This window comes from Anolis carolinensis, unplaced genomic scaffold (assembly GCF_035594765.1).
Source record: "Anolis carolinensis isolate JA03-04 unplaced genomic scaffold, rAnoCar3.1.pri scaffold_15, whole genome shotgun sequence".
Taxonomy (NCBI): domain Eukaryota; kingdom Metazoa; phylum Chordata; class Lepidosauria; order Squamata; family Dactyloidae; genus Anolis; species Anolis carolinensis.
Window position 1 is genome coordinate 937,796 of NW_026943826.1, and position 18,057 is coordinate 955,852.

At 44.8% G+C, this 18,057-nt stretch overlaps 1 protein-coding gene across 1 annotated transcript in view; it reads left to right on the forward strand.

Annotated features, from left to right (window-relative positions):
• spen (spen family transcriptional repressor) overlaps positions 1–18,057 on the forward strand; it is a 78,953-nt gene that overhangs the window by 4,742 nt on the left and 56,154 nt on the right. Inside the window, exons 2-3 of the mRNA XM_062965776.1 lie at positions 8,361–8,684; positions 13,998–14,519. Of these exons, the coding sequence (XP_062821846.1) occupies positions 8,361–8,684; positions 13,998–14,519 (846 nt within the window). The remainder of the gene's footprint in view (positions 1–8,360; positions 8,685–13,997; positions 14,520–18,057) is intronic.

Below are 18,057 nucleotides of genomic sequence, written 5' to 3' on the forward strand. Positions count from 1 at the left end.
CCCACCAGAGCAGCCCTCCCTTTGTGTGCCCCTGGGCCAGGATCAGGTTGCACAAGAGCTGCGCCCTGCTTTTTCGGCCTGGCCTGGCTCCGTCGCACATCTCCATATGAAAGCCCACTTCCTGCAGCGGTTGGTTGGTTGCCTCTGTGGCGCAAGGCTTCCTTCTTGGGAAAGGCGGCCTTGGGTCAGGAGGGGGAACCCTTTCTGGGCTCAAGCTGTTCCCGGTGGCCCAGAGTTCCCACCCTTCCCCCAGTCTGTGAATGGGAGGCCAAAGACCCTCTCCCCCCTCTGCGGTGACAAAGGCAGGAGGCCCTCAAGGGCCAGAGAATCAGTGGCGCTGGGGAAAGGGAAGAGCCAGGGAAATAATAATAATAATAATAATAATAATCTTTATTTATACTCCGCCACCATCTCCCCATTGGGGACTCGGGGCGGCTTACATGGGGCCATGCTCAGAACAATACAATACCGTGTTTCCCCGAAAATAGGACAGTGTCTCATATTAATTTTTGCTCCCAAAGATGCACTAGGTCTTATTTTCAGGGGATCTTATTTTTCCATGAAGAAAAATTCACATTTATTGTTGAACAAAAAAATGAACATTTATTATATACTGTGCAGTAGTTGTCATCGCAAACCAGCATAACCAGACAAACACTGAATCCTATCAAGAATTTCTTATTACTACCAATATTTCCATTTACAACAGTATGGTACGTACTTTTACCGATCTGCTCTGGTGTTCTGTTCGTTGGGCATGCTTCCAAACAAAAACTTTGCTAGGTCTTACTTTCGGGGGAGGCCTTATATTTAGCAATTCAGCAAAACCTCTACTAGGTCTTATTTTCTGGGGATGTCTTATTTTAGGGGAAACAGGGTATAACAGAATATAAAAAGAACAACAAATCATAACACATTGAACAATACAATAAATGATAATATACATTACCACGCAAAATCAGAAGAACAATAAAAACAAGGGCGGGCCACATGAACACTAAGTTAAAACTCGGGGTGAGAAAAGAAATAAGAATAAAATCCACAAAGAACAGGGTCATAAAATAGTGGTGCAATCTGGAGGATAGATATTGGAGGAGAGCTCCATTGCTTGTACACATTAAGGATGATACACATTTCAAAACCTCAAACTCTTTCAAATGGAAAAGGGATGGTGAGAGAATACGGCTGAAATTCTTTAAATGCAAGTCATCTTCTGTCTTTGCTTAATATCTCTCTCTCTCTCTGCTCTGATCCCGTTGAAATGAACACTGTCCAAAATCCGAGGGGGGTGTGTGTGAGAGATTAAAAATAGAGACCAGGCACTCCTTCCTACATAATTTCCCCATGAAATAATAATAATAATAATAATAATAATAATTTTATTTTTGTACCCCACCAGCATCTCCCCAGAGGGACTCGGGGCGGCTTACAGATATAAAACCAGTATACAGTATACAGTTTTACAAAAACACACAAATAAATTTAAAAGGCATTAAAAATGACAATCACTATAAAACACATGAAAAACACAGCAATAAAAACATAAAATATTCCTTTAAGGGACCTGAAGCTTTACAGTGTCCTTTCTTTGGTTCCTCCTAGGACTCAGCAGTTGATGAGCTGTTGCTGAAAGTGTTTTGCAATTCTAAATGTGCGCTAATTGTTGTTATACTTGAAATGCTTAAGTAATTTCCCACTATAGAAACAGATACAGGGTAGCTTGCGAGGGGAAGGAAGGTGAGTAAATATAGCAACAGTTTGTGCTCTGCACAAATGCCAAGCCTCCAGCCTTTTTCTTTTAATTTACTGGGTGGGAGGGGGGCAGGAGCCTCTGCCTCTCCCATTCCGAAAATTGGGGTGAAACCTTCCTGGTCAACATTTGGATAAATCTCTACAGCTTACAAAGGCCTTCCTTGCCTTTCTGCAGTCTTCTTCTCTAGTCCTTTGACCCAGGCTGTCCTTGAGGCCCAAGTCTTCCTCCCTACGGAGCCCAATTTGGCTTCTAGTTTATTTATTATTTATTTATTATTTATATACAGCATTTATATTCCGCCCTTCTTTCTCACCCCGAAGGGGACTCAGGGCGGATCACATTACACATATAGGCAAACATTCAATGCCTTTTAACATAGAACAAAGACAAGACAAACACAGGCTCCGAGCAGGCCTCGAACTCATGACCTCCTGGTCAGAGTGATTCATTGCAGCTGGTTGCAGCTGGCTTGCTCTCCAGCCTGCGCCACAGCCCGGGCCCATTCTCTGTTTCTGCGGCAAGTCAGTTGTCTTCAGGCTCAAGCGGTGTGTCTGGGTCTCCTCTGTGGCGGCACTCTTCGGATTGTGTCGGGGTGTTGTGTGTGCAGGCGCACGCCATGCTTGCAGCTGGCCTTGGTGCATAGCGGGATGAGTCACCAAGGAGAAAGTAGACCTTCCTTTGCGTGACGAGGAGGAGAGATCCCCCTGAGACAAAATCGCGGTGCTTAATATTAGCCGCTCTTGGTTTGTTGCCTTATTGGTGTTCTTTGTTTTAAATCCCACCCACTCCTTTAATGCCATGTAATTCCTTGAAAGCGGGAGCGTGCAGTGTAAGATCCACTTCACTATCAGAACAAAGGTGCTGGCCTTTGCTTCTTTTGCTTGGCGTAGGATTTCTCAGGCCTTGGGTCTGCCATGAGAGCCTTTCCAAGAGGCTGCCTTGAGGAAACTCCCTGAAGATTTCCCCTTCCTTCCTTCCTTCCTTCCTTCCTTCCTTCCTTCCTTCCTTCCTTTTGGTCTTCTATTTAGGACTAGCTGTGCCCGGCCACGCGTTGCTGTGGCTAGGACTTAATTTTACTTTTCTTTTTGTTGTATGAACGTAGAGGCATGGATGAGAGGTTGTGCTGTCAATTTTCATGGTTGTGGGGCATTTAGTTTAGTTGTTTTTTCCGGCGCCGTGATTCCATTACCCTTTTATATATATAGATAGGGAGGTGCAGAACTCTAGATCGGAGGGAAGCCCGTTGTCCTTTCAGTCATCGAAAAAAATGCCTCTCCTTCAAAGATCTGTTGGAACGCGCATCCCTCCATGCGAGAAGGGTATGCCTTTATGGAGAGATGTGCTTCCTTGTGCGGCTGCCGGGCAGGCCTTCTCGTGCCCTGGCGCGTGTTGATGCTTGCCCTTTTTCACGAGCACTGGAAATCCGCACTTGTCTTCCAGGACTTCGGGTCCTTTCTTTCAGCCACTGAGAAACGGTCTTTGCTCTTGTTGGAGGAGCGTGGGCACATGGGTATCTCCGCAAGGCTGAGGAGACATGCCTTTGCTTCTGCGTGGGGATTCTCTGCCCCAGTTCCAGGCGAAGTGAACCGTGTTGACTCCTCAGCTCTTGTTATGTAAATACATTTCAAACAACAACAACATGGGCGTGAAATTGTTCTTGGGCAGGGGCGTTTGCAGTCGGCTCTCCTTTTTCTGGCTGAGGGAAACTGGAATGACAGAACTAGAAATTCTGGAGTTGCATTGCAAGTGGCCTCCAACTGTACTGGGCTGTGGGTGTCAGTCGATGCTGCTGTTTTCACCATGGCACTGAGTTCAGGGCAAGGCCCAGGAAATGCCAGTCAGGACTGCTTTGAGGCTCTCTCCACCCACAGCCCCTTGTCTTGGAGTTTGTTGAATTTGCCACATTTCTTCGCACCCTTCCTTTGGGGCCACCAAACATCTTACCTGTTGTTAGACTAGATATACTTGGGCACCACCAACCTTTTTCTCAAGAGCTAAACTTGGGAGTGGCGGCGGGAGCATGTGAGGCGTACTGAGGCATTTTCACCCCCCCCCTTCCTCCCAAAGCATTTCCTTTGCTGTCCTCAAATTCAGAGGTCCTTGCTGGCACATTTGCCACGTGGCAGGTGTTCATCTCTTGCGGGGTGCAGGGTGAATGTATCTCTTGTTTATTTTAACTTTGGTTGTAATGTGGTTGTATGTTATATGTATGGCCGATAAGCTAATCAATAAAACATACCACTCCCTTCCTCAGACAATGACTACTTAGCGACTGCAGCAGGAGCCAAGAGTTCAACACAAAGGCTTCCCAGTCCTGCCATCTCCGGCAAAGCCTGGCATGAAGGGCCTCTGTGCCGCATCCTGGCCTGTGCTGAGCGTGTGCCCACTTGCTGCCTCCTTCTCTGCACTTCCCCTTTGGACGGAGATCTGTGGGTTCGGAAGACCGAGGAGAGCTGCCAGGCAGGGAAGGGCACGCCCTGGGCCCCACCCGACATGGCAGTGTTAGGCGTGGTTGTTGCTCTAAGCAGGCTTTGCAGTCGTGATGAACATGGTTTTGTGCTAATCGGCATAGATTGTTAAGCTGTTTTCTGCCTTGGGCCAGTAGAGCCTGGTGCCAGCAGGTTGGCAGCTGTGTCAGTGGTGTCCTGAGTTCCGTCCTTGGGGACCCCAGAGCTGGAGGATTGGCAAGTGTGCGGCCAGCTTTTGGACCCTCTCAGTCTCTGAACTGTTGTGGAGGTTTTGGCAGCAGGCCCCTTCCTCTGGCCTCCCCACCCCCTTCTCTCTTGGGGGCAGAAATACTTTGAGCCCCGGGTGCTTTGCCCATGGCAGCCTCGCCTTGTGATCTGGAGGGATGCCTGGTTTGGCTCAGTGGTCATCCTGGAAAGCGGGTCCGGCGCATGCGTTCTCATGGCGAGTGCCATGGTGAAACGTAAGAAGGGGCCTGGGCCTGGATCTAATTTTAGCCTCCTGTCAGTCAGTTGCTGTCTTGCTGGCAGGTGGCTCCGTGGTGCCTTAAAGGGAGGGGCTGCGCGTCCTGGCCAAGGCGCCTGCTCATATCAAGATACATAGAAAGGAGCCTTTGTGTCTTTGCACTTTGTTCTTGAAAGGACAGCGCCTTCAAGGCCGCAGAAAAGCAAAAGGTATTGCAGAACAGACTCACCCTTGAAGGACTGCAGCTCGCTTAGCTCATCACACAAGCCATTGAAACCCTCCGGCACAGAGCTTGGTTCCCCTTGTTCTCTCTGGCTCAGAAACCCCTCCCTTCTGTCTTGCTGGCTTCTTTTTGGTTCTGTTTGCCTGCGATTGGGCAAGAGTGGATTTCCTGGAAGGGAGGGCTGGCATGGGTGCACAGGTACGGAGCGAAGGTTTCCCAGGAACTGTCCTGGCCAATACCATGCGGACTCTGCTGCCAGCCTCCCCTTGGAGCTGTCGCTCCGATGTCCTCCTGCGGCCAGCCATTGTTCTGCTGCTGGTCCTGCTGCAGTGCCTGCTCCCATGATGCAGCACTGCAGAGCCCCCTGCCTTCCCCTCCCAGTGCTACGGTGATGTGAAGCAATGCAGGTCTCCTCCCAGCGCTAGCAGCCGGGCAGAAGCTGCCTTGCCACTGTGGCAGGTGACCCAAGGGTGGAGCGTGCGTGCATGGCTACATGTGCCGTAAGGAGCTCCCTGCTTCCATTGTAGTATTTAACTGCTGCTGTTGTTATGTTGACTACCGTAATTAATAGAGCCAGCTACTGCCTCCCTCTGCCTACTCCTTGCAGCGCCGCTGTCGGGCATAGGCCCTGCTTAGAGAGCATAGGAGCAGATCCACGGGGCCTCTTGACTGCACACACATGAACACCCAGGCCAGGATTGGGCCTTCATTTGTCTCCTTCTCCGACTGGCAAGGCTGTGGGTCCAAGCGGCCTCCCGTTAGCCCCGTGTTGTGGGTTCCTGACCAGCGCTTGTTCTTTGGGTCCTTTCCCAGCCAAAGGCCTTTCCTGGACCATTTAATAATAATAATAATAATAACTTTATTTTTATACCCCGCCTCTATCTCCCCAAAGGGGACTCAGGGCGGCTTACATGGGGCCAAGCCCGAATAAAAACAATAACAATATAAAACACAACAATAGACAAAAAAAATGCACAATTATAAAATGTAAACATTAGCCAGTAAAAACAAATGACAAGAGCTAATAAAAACATGGATTAAAATGGAGAGGTTGTAAAAGTAGACTGGGTAAGGTGCACCATATAAATATTGTAAACATGAGGTGACTGATAAAGTGCTGCAAATTCTTGGAAGTGCAAATTGGGATGGGAATAGGTCCTGCCACCCGCCCTTTTGGCCTTGATGGGGCCCCGAACCCTCCTCTGCTGGGGCTGGAGAGCATCCTGCATGAGAAGAGGCTCCGCTGCTGAGCCTTGCACCAGCATGTTGGATTTTTGAATCACTCCACACTCGTTGGAGCCAAGCCCTGCCATGCAAGCACTGCACTGGCTTCCTCCCTCCTTCCCGTTGGAGGCCGGAGTGTGCTGGAGCTCTCTGAGCAAAGCCCATGGTTGCTGTAATAGCAAGTTTTATGCATAAGTCTTTGTTTGATGTTTTTATAGTTTTAATGGTTTTAATCTACAGTTGTATGTATTTTATTTAGATATGTGATATATTTTTATATATTTGTAAGGCATTGATTGTTGCCATTTATTATGTTGTAAACCGCTTTGAGTCCCCCCAGGGGTGAGAAAAGCGGTATAGAAATGCAGTTAATAATAATAATAATAGTAATAATAATAATAATAATTGAGGGAGCCCTGTGTTTCCTCTGAGGCACACGTGGGACTCCTTGAGGCCATGCCCAGGAGAGCATGGCCTCGCGTTCTTTTGGTAGTTGAATGCTTTTTAAATAGTATTTTATTACTTGGGCTAGGAGGTGATACAGAAATGCTTTAAACCAATAAGAACAGTGGATCCATGGCCTTCAAGCTAGAGGTAGTGTCTTTGTTTTTCCTCCTAGTCATTGCTGGAAATATTGTTATTCACAAACAGACGCCAAGCATAATAATAATAATAATAATAATCTCAGCCGCTATCAGGACCTCAAGATTGAACTGCAAAGACTCTGGCAGAAACCAGTGCAGGTGGTCCCGGTGGTAATTGGCACATTGGGTGCCGTGCCAAAAGATCTCAGCCAGCATTTGGAAACAATAGACATTGACAAAATTACGATCTGCCAACTGCAAAAGGCCACCCTGATGGGATCTGCGCGCATCATCCAAAAATACATCACACAGTCCTAGACACTTGGGAAGTGTTCAACTTGTGATTTTGTGATAGGAAATCCAGCATATCTATCTTGTTTGCTGTGTCATAATAAAATAATAATAATAATAATAATAATAATAATAATAATAATAATAATAATAATAACTTTATTCTTATACCCCGCCCCATCTCCCCGAAGGGACTCAGGGCGGCTTACGTGGGGCTATGCCCGGACACAACAGCACAAAATCAAAACAAAAACAATAAACAAATCAGCCAACAATAAAACATCAACATGGATAAAAAACAGTCATAAAAGGTCAATATACAAAATGATGTTGAAATCATGAGTTGGAACCAAGCATGAAACCAAGTTACTCAAATACTGTATTTCTTCCTTTCAAAGACTCACCTTTTTCCTTACCCTATTTCCCCTAAAATAAGACATCCCCAGAAAATAAGACCTAGTAGAGGTTTTGCTGAATTGCTAAATATAAGACCTCCCCCAAAAGTAAGACCTAGCAAAGTTTTTGTTTGGAAGCATGCCCAACGAACAGAACACCAGAGCATGCAGGATCGGTAAATGTACATACTATAGATAGTTTTTCATGGAAATATTGGTAGTAATAAGGAATTCTTGATAGGATTCACAGTTTGTCTGGTTATGCTGGTTTGTGATGACAACTACTGCACAGTATATAATGTTCATTTTTTTGTTCAACAATAAATGTGAATTCTTCTTCATGGAAAAATAAGACATCCCCTGAAAATAAGGCCTAGCGCATCTTTGGGAGCAAAAATTAATATAAGACACTGTCTTATTTTCGGGGAAACACGGTAGAGGTAGTGTCTCTGTTTTTCCTCCTAGTCATTGCTGGAAATATTCACAAACAGACGGCAAGCATAATAATAATAATAATTTTATTCTTATACCCCGCCCCATCTCCCCAAAGGGACTCGGGGCGGCTTACGTGGGGCTATGCCCGGACACAACAGCACAAAATCAAAACAAAAACAATAAACAAATCAGCCAACAATAAAACATCAACATGGATAAAAACAGTCACAAAAGGTCAATATACAAAATAATGTTAAAATCATGAGTTGGAACCAAGCATGAAACCAAGTTACTCAAATACTGTATTTCTTCCTTTCAAAGACTCACCTTTTTCCCTAGATAAACATCTCTAAAAATGGGGTGTGTCCCAGAATCGCAGGTGTATCTTACTCATTTTTGTTGTTCTTCTTGGCACTGAAAGGAGGGTGCGCCTTCCAATGGAAGACCTGTGGTGCTAAAGTGTGTTGACTTGCCTGAGCCTCGATGCCCCTGATCTCCTTTATTTCTCTCTCCCTTCCTTCTAGATATGGACGTGTGGAGAGTGTCAAGATCCTGCCCAAGCGGGGCTCAGAGGGCGGCGTGGCGGCCTTTGTGGATTTTGTGGACATCAAGAGCGCCCAGAAGGCGCACAATTCTGTCAACAAAATGGGTGACAGAGACCTTCGGACGGATTACAATGAGCCGGGGACCATCCCCAGCGCGGCCCGCGGCTTGGATGATACAGTTTCCCTGGCGTCTCGGAGTAGAGAGGTTTCTGGGTTCAGAGGAGGTGGGGGCGGGCCCTCGGCGTACGGCCCTCCGCCCTCACTCCATGCACGGGAAGGACGCTATGAGCGGAGACTCGACGGGTAAGTGCCAAGGTTTCCTCACAGGGGCAGGTATTTGGTATGTGATGTGGTGAGAAACACACAAGCGCCTCCTCGGTAAGGGCCCCCCCGATGGATTTAAAAAATGGGGAGTTGTCTGCGGTTCCTATTTGGGGTTGGCAGCGGAAGTGGTTACCGTACCAGTGGCCGGAGTCTGGTGGATCCGTAGAGGATGTTTACTGCGGCTGGATGGAAGACTTCCGGGATGGAGCTATTCCTCTAGGAACTCCTGGTCGCTTTCCTTGGATAACGCGGAAGCCGCGTGTGGATCTATCCTTGCCATCAGGTGGAGTTACTTTATGGCGGCAAGTCTCATGATCCAATGTGGAGTATCTTCAGATCCTAGTGCCCACAGTTGGAGAAGTTCTAGTTTCTCAGGGTTTGGCTGGTGCGTAGTAGAGTTCATGATAGATCAAATTGGGTTGTGACCAAAATTTCCCCAGTAGACTCTCCAAAAACAATGCCTTGGATGCTACAAACAACCTCTAGCTGTGGGAATACAGGTGAAGACCGTTGGATCTACCTCTCTTGGGATTACCGTTCCTTCTGGTCTTTGTGAAGGAGATGGATGGACATGGCTGCCGAGTCTTGGAAATTACAGGCCGGAATAATGGCTCCTGCCTCATATATATGGGATGGTACAGCCAAGATCCCAGTGGGAGTGGATTACTATCTAGTTTGGCAGATGAGAACGCATGGGCCAAGTGGACTCTTACACGGCATTGTCATCGATGACCGGCTTGTGGATATCCCAGAGGAAATGGATTTGGCTGGATACTTACAAAGATGGACAGAGGCCTTATTCGCTGGTGCCTTTGGGGAGTCTTTTACTGGATTCAGACTCAGGGCTACAGACAAGACCTCTATCTTGCCTTGGATCTATTGAGAAGCGCCTGCTGTCCGAAGAGTGAAGTCCACAAGACAGTCTGGGATGCCTGGCTGATCGATGGGATTTTTGGCTTTTTGCCGCTAGGATATTTTTATTTTTTCCCGCTCACTCATCCAAACTGCCATGTTGACTCCCTTGCCCATTAAAGAAGGTGGATTACCCCTATCAGAGGGGCCCAAATTGGGGAAGTTATGTTCACAATTCTCTCCCTAGATTTAATGGGGAATATAGGCCGTGTTTCCACACGTGGAAAAGGTTGGTATGCCCTGCCCTGTGTATCTTAGCCCCTCTCCTAACCCAAATCGACCCCCTTTTTCCACTAACTCCAGTAGTCATTAGTACTAATAGATAATAATACTCAGCACTGCTATAGCTGTTAGATTTCTCAGCTCTGCTGTAGAACTTTTTACTGTCTTCCTTGTTCTTCTTTAGGATCAGGAGCTCTTTCACCATAACTGTAACCTTTCTAGGAGTATTGCTGCTGCTTTCCCTTTGATCATAGATCAGGTCTCAGCGATATTTAATAATAATAATAATAATAATTTTATTTTTATACCCCGCCTCTATCTCCCCAAAGGGGACTCAGGGCGGCTTACATGGGGCCAAGCCCGAATAAAAACAATAGCAATATAAAACACAACAATAGACAAAAAAAAACATGCACAATTATAAAAATTATAATTATATTTAACCTTCTGTAGGGTGCAGAGGGCTTGTTTCTATGGTCCTTTCCAGAGGAGAGGAATAATAATAATATTTATTTATTTATTACAATATTTATATCCCGCTCTTCTCACCCAAGTGGGGACTCAGGGCGGCTTACAATAAAACGCATATATAAAAATTATACAGTGCAATATAATACTTTATTTTAATGATTTTTAATGCCTGTTAAATTTATTTGTGTGTTTTTGTATTTGATATTATTGTATGTTGGTTTTATATCTGTAAGCCGCCCCAAGTCCCTCTGGGGAGATGGTGGCGGGGTACAAAAATAAAATTATTATTATTATTATTATTTATTTTTATATCCCGCCTCCATCTCCCCGAAGGGACTTGGGGCAGCTTACATGGGGCCAAGCCCGGATAAAACAGCAAACCAAAATAAAATTAACACCAAGGAATACAAACACAGGCATTAAAATTTAACACTCTAAACATAGTAAAAGCATAAAATGATAATCTTAGTAAAAACATGGATTTGGCACCCAAGTAGAGGAGATAAAACGAACTGGGCAAAGTGCAACGAGTGAATATTGTTTATTTGTACAGTAGAGTCTCACTTATCTAACGCTCACTTGTCCAATGTTCTGGATTATCCAACGCATTTTTGTAGTCAATGTTTTCAATATATCGTGATATTTTGGTGCTAAATTCATAAATACAGTAATTACTACATAGCATTACTGCGTATTGAACTACTTTTTCTGCCAAATTTATTGTCTATCATGTTGTTTTGGTGCTTCATTTGTAAAATCATGACCTAATTTAATGTTTAATAGGCTATTCCTTAATCTCTCTTTATTATCCAACATATTTGCTTATCCAACGTTCTGCCGGCCCGTTTATGTTGGATAAGCGAGACTCTACTGTAATACTTTATTTTTATATCCCGCCTCCATCTCCCCGAAGGGACTTGGGGCAGCTTACATGGGGCCAAGCCCAGATAAAACAGCAAACCAAAATAAAATAACATCAAGGAATACAAACACAGGCATTAAAATTTAACACTCCAAACATAGTAAAAGCATACAATGATGATCATAGTAAAAACATGGATTTGGCACCCAAGTAGAGGGGGTAAAACGAACTCGGCAAAGTGCAACGAGTGAATATTGTAATACGAGGTAGTTGATTAAGTGCTACCGTCAATGGGAGAGCCACTTGGAGTGGGGCAGACCCTGTGACTATAACAAACTTATTAGTAAGATAAGTAAGATAATACTTATTAGTACGATAAAGTGCAACAGATGAGGAAATGGTCATAGGTACATGGTTATCATGGGGATGGGGAATTCACTCTCCAAAGGCCTGTTGGAAGAAACAGCTCTGGAAGTAAATATATGCACACACACACACAAATATAGAAACACACACACACACACACAGAGTCTCTGGAAAAATTGCTGCCTTATTTGCATGCAGCTGCAAACAATTGGGAATGTGTGTTATGCATTTTAAAGGGAATATCGTTGGTTTGAAATGCCGTTTGTTATGCTTTTATAGTAGCTACTAGCTGTGCCCGGCCACGCGTTGCTGTGGCAAAGTATGGTGGTATGGGAAATAAAGGATTGAGGAATTGGTGGTAGTTAAGGTAAAGGGTAAAGCCTTAAATTAAGTCCATTAGAAATGGGTTATATAGCTGTATGGAAGGGCCTTGAGTCTACACTGCCGTATAATCCAGTTAAAATCAGATAATCTGTATTTTATAGGCAGTGTGGAAGAGGCCTAAGTGAGGCCTAACTCTGCCTGTCCCCTGGGCTGAGTGGGTTGCTAGGAGACCAAGTGGGCGGAGCTTAGCCTTTTAACTGGCAGCAATTGGATAAAAACAATTATTCCTCTCCCTCTAATTAGGACTTTATTTTTCTTTACTTTTTGTTGTATGAATGTAGAGGCATGGATGAGGGGTTGTGCTGCCGAGTTTAGTGTTTCTGGGATGTGTAGTTTTGTTGTTTTGTCCTAGACTGAAATTTCATTACCCTTTTATATATATAGATGTACAGTAGAGTCTCACTAATCCAAGCCTCGCTTATCCAAGCCTCTGGATAATCCAAGCCATTTTTGTAGTCAATGTTTCCAATATATCGTGATATTTTGGTGCTAAATTCGTAAATACAGTAATTACAACATAACATTACTGCGTATTGAACTACTTTTTCTGTCAAATTTGTTGTATAACATGAAGTTTTGGTGCTTAATTTGTAAAATCATAACCTAATTTGATGTTTAATAGGCTTCTCCTTAATCCCTCCATATTATCCAAGATATTCGCTTATCCAAGCTTCTGCCGGCCCGTTTAGCTTGGATTAGTGAGACTCTACTGTAACTGGCAATATTATTTAATCTGCAAGCATCAGATTCTTCTTTTTCCTCTCCTCGCCATATCATGTTCCAAATCAGAATACGAAACAGTTGGAAGCCTCTGCGGCCATTTCTGTTGGGAAACATCATTCAGAGGATGAGCTCCTCCATGTTCTGGGCCAGTGAAGTGTCTTTGACAGTCGATCTTGGAGCATGTATGCAATGGAAAGGAACTTTCCAAGGAGCTTTATTTCTTATTCAAATATTAATACCCCAAAGCTCCTTACCAAGAGAAGTATATCTGTCTCCAGTGGATTTATAATGCATAGATTTACCTTTCCTCTGGGGCTTAATGCCTTTGGAGGACAGGATTCCATCTCTTTGTTCCTGCCTTGAACCGTAAAGAGAGGAGTGTAATACATAACATATTTTTTCTACTACTACTATTATAATGCATAGATTTACCTTTCCTCTGGGGCTTAATGCCTTTGGAGGACAGGATTCCATCTCTTTGTTACCTGCCTTGAACCGTAAAGAGAGGAGTGTAATACATAACATATTTTTTCTACTACTACTATTATAATGCATAGATTTACCTTTCTTCTGGGGCTTAATGCCTTTGGAGGACAGGATTCCATCTCTTTGTTACCTGCCTTGAACCGTAAAGAGAGGAGTGTAATACATAACATATTTTTTCTACTACTACTATTATAATGCATAGATTTACCTTTCCTCTGGGGCTTAATGCCTTTGGAGGACAGGATTCCATCTATTTGTTACCTGCCTTGAACCGTAAAGAGAGGGGTGTAATACATAACATATTTTTTCTACTACTACTATTATAATAATTAATATTATTATTATTTTGTGTTGATATTTATGGCAAGTGGCCATTTCCTATGCCTTGACATTGGCAGGGCACTGGAGGCTTTCGATAGGGGCTGTATCCTAGCAATTTGAAGAACAACAAACATGCAAAACAAGTTTATTTCTGAAATCTGCTTTTTGGTGGGCTTCTGCTTGTCCCAGGGGCTTTCATGGCTAATGGCAGAGTTGTGCAATCATAGCAAAATAATCCCATAGGATCCCAAGACATGACAACATTGTGCCACCAGAATATTTTGGGCTACTAAATTCAAGATGGCTGGTGGCCGCTTGTTCATTGGCGCACAACTTTGGCCCTGAAAGCCCAATGCCATCCCTGACGCGAAGCCTCAAGAGCCGGGGAGGGAAGGGAGGCTGGGGTCCCTCCTGCTTCATAGCCATGGATGGGCTCTTTGCTACGTAGAGCTCTTTGTTTAGGGCCCGGCGCTGCGTTTGCATGCTCTCGGTGGCTTCTTCCCCTCCCTGTGACTGACGCGGCTGCTCTCCCCTCCTCCCCGCAGGGCTTCGGATAACAGGGAGCGTGGTTACGAACACAGTGCCTATGGACACCACGAGCCCCGGGGGACGGGCAGCGGAGGAGGCAGCGGCAGCAGCGGCGGCGGCGGCGGCTTCGACCGGACCAGGCATTACGAGCAGGACTACTACCGGGACCCCCGGGAACGGACTTTGCAGCACGGGATCTACTACAGCTCCCGCAGCCGCAGCCCCAGCCGCTTTGAGGCCCACGACCCGCGCTACGAGCCTCGGGCGGCCCGGGAGGCCTTCTCGCTGCCCAGCGTGGTGCACAGGGACATCTACCGGGAGGAGCTGGCGCGGGAGGCCCGGGGCAGGAGGCCCGAGCGCAGCAGCTACCCTCACAGCCGCAGCCGCTCCCCGCACTCCTCCCAGTCGCGGACTCAGTCGCCCCAGAGGCTGGCCAGCCAGGCCGCCCGACCCCTGCGCTCCCCCAGCGGCAGCGGCTCCCACAGCAGGTCCTCCAGCAGCGACTCCGTCAGCAGCAGCACCAGCACCAGCAGCGACAGGTGGGTCCCGCGGGTGGGGGCTAGGGTGCGGGGAGGGGGTGCAGCTGCACAACAAGGGTCCAACCCGTTTATATTGCCATATTATGGGCGCCTCCAAAGGACCCTTGGATCCGGGGGGCGGGGGGATTCGTGGGTGCTTTTTAGTAGATTATTATTATTATATTATGACACAGCAAACAAGATAGATATGTTGGATTTCGTATCACAAAATCACAAGTCGAACACTTCCCAAGTGTCTAGGACTGTGTGATGTATTTTCGGATGATGCGTGCAGATCCCAGTAGGGTGGCCTTTTGCAGTTGGCAGATCGTAATTTTGTCATTATTATTATTATTATTATTATTATTATTATTATTATTATTTTTGTATGACACAGCAAACAAGATAGATATGTTGGATTTCGTATCACAAAATCACAAGTCGAACACTTCCCAAGTGTCTAGGACTGTGTGATGTATTTTCGGATGATGCGTGCAGATCCCAGTAGGGTGGCCTTTTGCAGTTGGCAGATCGTAATTTTGTCATTATTATTATTATTATTATTATTATTATTATTGTATGACACAGCAAACAAGATAGATATGCTGGATTTCGTATCACAAAATCACAAGTCGAACACTTCCCAAGTGTCTGGGACTGTGTGATGTTGTTATTATTATTATTATTATTATTATTATTATTATTATTATTATGACACAGCAAACAAGATAGATATGCTGGATTTCGTATCACAAAATCACAAGTCAAACACTTCCCAAGTGTCTAGGACTGTGTGATGTGTTATTACTATTATTATTGTTATTATTGTATGACACAGCTAACAAGATAGATATGCTGGATTTCGTATCACAAAATCACAAGTCGAACACTTCCCAAGCGTTTAGGACTGTGTGATTATTATTATAATTATATTTTATTATGACATAGCAAACAAGACAGATATGCTGGATTTCGTATCACAAAATCACAATTCGAACACTTCCCAAGTGTCTAGGACTGTGTGGTTTATTTTCGGATGATGCGCGCAGATCCCAGTAGGGTGGCCTTTTGCAGTTGGCAGATCGTGATTTTGTCAATGGCTATTGTTTCCAAATGCCGGCTGAGATCTTTTGGTACGGCACCCAGTGTGCCCATCACCACCGGGACCACCTGCACTGGTTTCTGCTAGAGTCTTTGAAGTTCAATCTTGAGGTGCTGATAGCGGCTGAGTTTTTCCTGTTGTTTTTCGTCAACGCGACTGTCACCTGGGATGGCGACATCAATGATCCAAACCTTTTTCCTTTCCACAACTGTGATGTCTGGTGTGTTGTGTTCCAGAACTTTGTCAGTTTGGATTCGGAAGTCCCACAGTATCTTTGCGTGCTCATTTTCCAATACTTTTGAAGGTTTGTGATCCCACCAGTTCTTTACTGCTGGCAGGTTGTACTTGAGGCATAAGTTCCAATGAATCGTTTGGGCCACATAGTTGTGCCTCTGTTTGTAGTCTGTCTGTGCGATTTTCTTACAGCAGCTGAGGATATGATCAATGGTAGATTACTATTATTATTATTATTATTATTATTATTATTATTATTATTATGTCATGATGAATCCATGGAAGAAGAATCCATGGAGACAGAAAGAGGGCTAACTATGTATTATTTTGCACAGTGGTCAGCGCTCTGTAGTAGATTATTATTGTTGTTACTATTATTTTGGTCTGATTTCATGGATGGAGAATTTGTGGAAACAGAGAGAGGGCAACTATATATTATTTTACATAGTGGTTGGCGCTCTTTAGTGATTGATTATTATGATGTTGATTATGTTGTGTTGAATCCATAGATGAAAAATCTGGAGACAGAGAGGTCCAGCCATGTATTGTTTTACACAGTGGTCAGCGCTCTTTAGTCGTTTATTGTTGTTGCTACACAGCAACACAGCAAACAAGATCACTATGCTGGCTGTTGAATTGGATCACATGTCGGACACTTCCCAAGCGCCTAGGATTATGTGATGTATTTGTGAATAATGTGTGCAGATCCGAGTAGGGTGGCCTTTTGCAGCTGGCAGGTGGTAATTTTGTCAGCGCTAATTGTTTTCGAGTGCTGGGTAAGGTCTTTAGGCACTGCAAACAGTGTGCCGATCACCACTGGGACCACCTTGACTGGCTTGTGCCAGAGTCTTTGCAGTGTGATCTTTAAATTCTTTTATCGTGTCAGGTTTTCCAGTTGCTTCTCATCGATTCTGCTGTTGCCTGGGATTGCAACATTATTATTATCACTATTGTTATTATGTGTTGAAGCTGTGGTTGGAGAATCCATCGAGACACAGAGAGGACGAATTATATATTATTATACATAGTGGTCCGCATTCTTTAGTAGTTTTGTTTTTGTTGCTGTTGTTGTTATTATTATGTGCTAAATCCACGGACGGAGAGAGGGCTAATTATATATAATTTTACATAGTGGTTCATACTCTTTAGTAGTTTGTTGTTATTATGATGATGTGTTGAATTCATGGACAGAAAGAGGGCCAACTATATATTAATTTACATAGTGGTCAGAGCTCTTTAATTGCTGCTGCTGCTGCTGTTGTTGTTGTTGTTATTATGTGTTGAATCCATGGCCAGAGAATCCATGGAGACAGAGGGTCAGTTGTACTTTTTCTACATTGTGGTTGGTGCTCTTTCGTTTTGACCCCATTTGGGTCCCCATACCTTATTTATTTATTTACAGTATTTATATTCTGCCCTTCTCACCCCGAAGGGGACTCAGGGCAGATCGCATTGTACATATATAACGCAAACATTCAATGACATATAAACATAGAACAGGGACAGAGACAGACACAGAGGCAATTTAAACATTCTCCAGCTTCCTGAGGGTATGCTTGATTCCGGCCACACAGGGAGCAGCTGCTTCATCATCCACTGCGACGGCAACTTCCTCATTCCAACGGTGGCTGGAGGATTTTTTTATAGAGTCGTAAATTAGCCTCCCCACATATAAGTGGTACCTAAATTTCCTACTTGATGGATGCAACTATCTTTCGGGTTGAATGCAACTCCCATAACTTTTGATTATCAGGGTATAATGGGAATGGCAACACAACTGCTCTTGTGGCTCTGAAGTTGGGGAAAAGTTAAAGGGCGTTTTAAAGTCAGGCATCATATTCGCAAGCCTTGTCTCTAAATCCAAACTATCCTGACTAAATAGAACATCCTGCAGCCCTCCGGATGAGACTGTATTGCATTTTCCTTGAGTTCTGGTTGTGGTCTTTAATGATGAGGAAGACGGGGGCCATAGTCCAGCCCATGGGCCAAACGCGGTCCTCCATATCCTTTTATGTGGTCCTCCTCCAGATTGTTATTATTAAATAAACATAATAATGATAACACTAACAATCTGGAAGAGCGCCACATAAAAAGACGTGGACTTTGGCCAGTGGACTTTGAGTTGGAGGCCTGTGCTTTGGGCAGTTGCTCAGGACACAGGGTCTGGGATGCTGCCAAAGACAACCCGCCTCACACACCTCCAGCTCCCCTGTTCATCATCAT